Source organism: Centruroides sculpturatus, unplaced genomic scaffold, assembly GCF_000671375.1.
Source record: "Centruroides sculpturatus isolate CEXI.00-Female unplaced genomic scaffold, Cexi_2.0 scaffold2204, whole genome shotgun sequence".
Lineage (NCBI taxonomy): Eukaryota > Metazoa > Arthropoda > Arachnida > Scorpiones > Buthidae > Centruroides > Centruroides sculpturatus.
The window spans coordinates 5,169-10,265 of record NW_019386409.1 but is presented as its reverse complement, the minus strand read 5'-3'; the positions used below and the strand labels follow the sequence as shown (position 1 = coordinate 10,265).

The 5,097-nt window shown below is 35.9% G+C and overlaps 1 protein-coding gene across 1 annotated transcript in view; it reads left to right on the top strand.

Annotated features, from left to right (window-relative positions):
- Nucleotides 1-5,097, top strand: part of LOC111614867 (mitoferrin-2A-like) — a 42,952-nt gene that overhangs the window by 32,727 nt on the left and 5,128 nt on the right. The window contains exon 2 of the mRNA XM_023356233.1: nucleotides 1,850-2,075. Within this exon, the coding sequence (XP_023212001.1) occupies nucleotides 1,850-2,075 (226 nt within the window). The remainder of the gene's footprint in view (nucleotides 1-1,849; nucleotides 2,076-5,097) is intronic.

Sequence of the window (5,097 nt, the reverse complement as noted above, 5' to 3'; positions counted from 1 at the left end):
CAAAGAGCACGGGATTCGACTGGCATACAGAAGATGCCCCACGATTTTCCGCATCCTAAGAAACGATAAAGACCCTCCCGATCGCACCAGACTCCCCGGTATCTACTCTATCCCGCTCCATGACAATAGACAAAACGCAGAGCTACTGTACATCGGCTCAACCAAACGCTCTTTAAGCACCCGCCTACGTGAACACCAAGCGGATATCCGGCACGGCAGGCTGACCACAGCCCTAGCCACTTATGCATCCGACCCCGAAGTCGAGGTGCACTTCGAGAAGGCTACCATTATTGTCAACACGCCCCACCAACAGCAGCTTAGATGGCTGGAAGCCGCGGCTATCCACAACGCCGACCGGCTAGCTACCTGCATTAACCGGAAAGAGGAACTAACCTTGTCTCTGGCCTGGCAATCGCTATTGGACGCCAACCCACCGCTTCCTCCCCCCGCCGCACGACCGCACACACCGGAAGAGACCCATCCCCTCGAAACCGACACCCGATCCTAGAGAATAATATACACTCCGTCCGGGGAATTCTTTCAGTTGACCTGAAGAAGAGCGATTGGAACGCTCGAAAACGTTTGTCAGGATATTTTAACATATACGCACAGAGCACCGGTCACAGGTTCCGTAGTGTGACGTCATTTTCATCCCGGTGCTGTGGATAGAATAGTTTCTGCATTTATGTATTATTTTCTTTAATAAATTTTAGAATGTACAGTTTGTTTTAGTGCTGTGCTGTTACTTAAGCTTTCTCCTAGCATGTACTGTTACTTAAGCTTTCTCCTATTTTGACATATTAAAAAGTTGCATTTTTGTCTTAACATAATAAAAATATTTTTAAATTTATACTTTCTTTTAATAGATTTTTCTCATTTGTAATAAGTTTAAGAATTGAGGACTTAAAAATTTTAAATTTTCTAAATCATTTACACTTGCTTCTTACATAAGAACTGAATACTGATCTAGAAAGTGCTAAATTTTAAGCACTGCTGCATTATCTGAAAATACATTTTTGTGTTGTTACTTGTCATCTATGGAAAATGACTCATGCCTGCAACTTTTATTATTCAAGATGTTGAAAACTGTCTAAAATGGTAGATATTTTAATGATGGTTAATAAGTACAAATGTTCAAAATGGCTTCATTTGAGAACTGATTTAGACTCACGCCTGGTCTCCCATAGTGGTATGCTGACACATTACTGCTTCAACCATCCAGTTATGATGATTTAGTTGCATTTCACATTGTCTATTCAGTTTTTGTAAACAGTGCAACAAACTTTTTATAACTTCATAATTATAAAAATATTGAGTTGGTTTATATATAAGTTTTTACATTCATAGCATGATGAATATATCTAACAAGTAAGCTTATAATCATTCAGAACTCATTATTAACTCATTCAGAACAACTTTTAAATATACACATATTGATGATGCAAATCAGTAAATTTTTATTTAAAATAGAAAATACTTTTATCCTGGAATATATTTAAAGCTTGTTCTATTGTTTTCAAAAATTAGAATATTTGAAAATTAAATATATTTTAAACTTATTCAAAATTTACATACGAGTAACAGATAAAACTGTTCACAAATTACATAAATCAATTAAAATACTGTAGTAATTTAAATATGAATATTCTGATTTTTGTAAAGCAACTGAAAATATCTTAAATATATTCTGTAGTAAACATATTTTTTATTTACAGCAAAAAAAATATTTTTAATATTAATTAATAAATATGTGTGTATTTACAGGATGATTCATAGTGTATTATAGACACTTTAAATATTTATTATTAAAACTACTCATTTATTTATTTAGTTTTAAATTTTATTTTAGACACGTATGCAGAGTCTTCGGCCTAATCCAAAGGCTGATTATCGTACCTTTCCAGAAGGTCTTTATAAAATGATTCGTTACGAAGGCGTTTTTAGACCTGTCCGAGGTATGTCTGCTGTTGTTACTGGTGCTGGACCTGCTCATGCTCTATATTTTGCTTGTTATGAAAAATTAAAAAGAGTATTAAGTAAAACTGAACATGGAAATGGACATCCTTTAGCACAAGGTAATAAGTATTAAAATTTTATTTAGTATTAAGAATATTGCAATGTACTTTGTTTCCTGTAAATATCTGTGATGATGCCACTTCTCTTTAACTTGATCGTGATGTATTCGGAAAACTCCTTTGTGAAAATAATTTTTAAAATCTTAAAAGTTTTTAACATTATTAGTATTCTGAATTAATTTTAATTTTGCATAGTGCCTTGTGACAGTACCATAGACAGTGAGTTTTTACCAAGACATGCTATCCTAATTAATTTTCACTATATATATATAATTTGAATTTTTAGGAGGAAAAAGAATATGCTTAGTGTTTACGTTAACAGTAACACAATTTTAAAAATTAAATTTCTGTAAAACTATTTTATTCATTTTTATCTATACTAATATTATAAAGAGGTAAAGTTTGTAAGTTTGGATGTAGGAGGTAATCTCTGAAACTACTCATCTGATTTCAAAAATTCTTTCACCAATATTTAGAATGGACCTTCAGATCTCTTAAGGATCATCTCCCAATTGGGATCCCTTTCCCTGCCCCGCCATTGGCACCACAGGGTTAAGAGACTATGTCTTTTCCTTCGTCTTCGATCTGAAGGGTTTCTGCCACAGATTACAAATCGGCAAAGCGGGGGCCCCGTGATGCATCCTTCGGTTGCCCGTCAACATTACCAGCCCCAGCTCTCATACTTGACATAGCTTTAGATTGTGCAGTTTATACTGCACTTTGGTCCACTAACTAAACCTTTCCAGCTCATACTTGCAAAGAAACTTTGCTTTAATAAACATCGGACAGCGGGGTCCCCTTCCCTACAAGAAAAGGGGCCCAGCCTAGTGCATCCACCAGGCAATCAGATCATAAATTTATGATCATTTCCATCAATTCCTTTAGTTTCTTTAAGTTTCTTTTACTAGCTGCTAGCGTTCGAAGTGCTTGTTCAGGCGGCCGAGACCAGTTGACTTGGTCGGCCCCTCGGCGGAAATCCTCGGTGAGAGGACAGTCAAGTACATAGTGTCTCGCGTCACCGCGAGGACACCCACAGGAGCAGCTACCACCTCCTTGCCCGAAACGGGACTTGAAGTGGGGAACCTCCCGTGGCTGGTCAGTATCTGTGTCATAAGACTGTTGCAACACACCGGAGTGAGGCAAACTACAGGCACGAAGGCATAGGTTGACCTACCTACTGTACTTTGAGTCCAGCGCTCTTGCCAGATGGTCATCGATTGTTTCCGCAAGGTACTTTTTATATAAACAGCCGAGGGTTCGACCGTCCTCGTTATAAATGGGCCACTAGCTCCCGCTTTTGCTAGCTGATCGGCACGTTCGTTACCCAGGATCCCGGTGTGGCCTCGGACCCATCGCGAGGCAACATGTCATTTGTGTCTTGCCCTCAGCACCATGCTCCTGATCTCATGTACCAGCAAATCGTGATGGTACCCGTCGTTCAAAGCCTGTAGCAATGACTGGCTATCAGAGTAAACCGTGACTGGCTCTGGACCCGGATGTAATAGGATCCACTAATGGACCTTCAGGGTGGACATAGGCTGTATATTATTCCATTAAACATTCATATAAATTAAAAAATATCATCTAGGTAAGCATTATATTTTTGGTGGCAAGGGGCAAGACACATACATATACGAGATAGGTAACTGCGCGGTGCAGTTGCATGGTTGGCAAGATATGCAGTGCATGTGTCCAAACTTCTATATTAGATGTCGAAATTCCCCCTGTGGGGGAGAGGAACAAAATTAAGGCTTACCATGAAGCACTCGGCTTCTATTATACTATTTTAGATGCAGTTTTTTGCATTTTTGATTGCGTTTTATTAGGTACCCTATTAAAGAGAATGTGTACACTAAGAAGAGATTTTTCGAAATTCCTTCCCATGGGGAGTGTTACACATTTATAATAGATACATTTTGAGCCACAGCCAACGTGTGGCCAGGTACTGCTAGTTTATAAATAAAATAAATATGCTAAAGTTAGCATTGCGAGTTGAATAAATATACAATATACAAGAAAAAACCTAACACTTTTGCATTCTTTATTAAAGACTTGCATGTTTAATAAAAAATGCTTGAAAAATTTTAAATTAATGATTTCATCTTTATTAAGTTTTTTGTTTCTGTTCAAATTACTTATTCCTGAAGGAAGTCTTCTAATATAACAAAAAAAATTATTCAGTTTTTCATGTACAGATATTCCCTGTATAACATTGGGTTAGGTTTCAAAAGTTAGTAAAAGTGTACTATTCTTTTTTTGTAATTAACAGAAATATGCTTATTAAAGCAATTGATAATTATCTAGCAATTACAGTCAAAAGTATTATACTTTAATATAAATTTTTTTCTTCATTGCTAAACACCATTAAATGAAAATGTTTTCTTTTTGGCAAAATCATCTGAGTTTTCCTGTTGACCTTAATCTGAAGTATCAATAATATCTAGACTTTCTATACTTTTTTCATTAAATCTGATATTTTCATGTGCTTGCATTTGTGTAAGAGATCTTTAAAAGTTTAAATTAAAATTTATTACTATATAAAAAGACTAATCTATAAAAGCAAAACACAGTAGCAGTCTTATGGGTTTGCTTAGAGCAGTGTTTTTCAACCTTTTTGAATACGCGACCCCTTTACAAGTTAAAAAATTCTGGCGACCCCCATAGGGCCATATTAAAACTATATCAGTGATTTTAAAAACTATGTATTTAATTTTTTCTCTGTTGAAACAAATTATTGTTAATTAAAGTGAAAATTTCAGAAGAATCGACAATAACTTAACACACATAAAGTAGGAAACTTCCTTTAATTATAACATTCGGCACAGGAAGATGTTGACGTTTTTTTTTTGTTTAGGATCAGAATTTTCAGCTTCTACGTTTCTACTTTTTATTTCTTTTTGCAGATCAGCTCAACACTTTTTCCGCTATCATTTTCTGGGGTGGGCCGTAATTCTCGCTGAAATTGTAGTTTTTTTTAATGTAGTGTAGGACCTACAAACACTTGTCTTTTTCTTTTACCCGC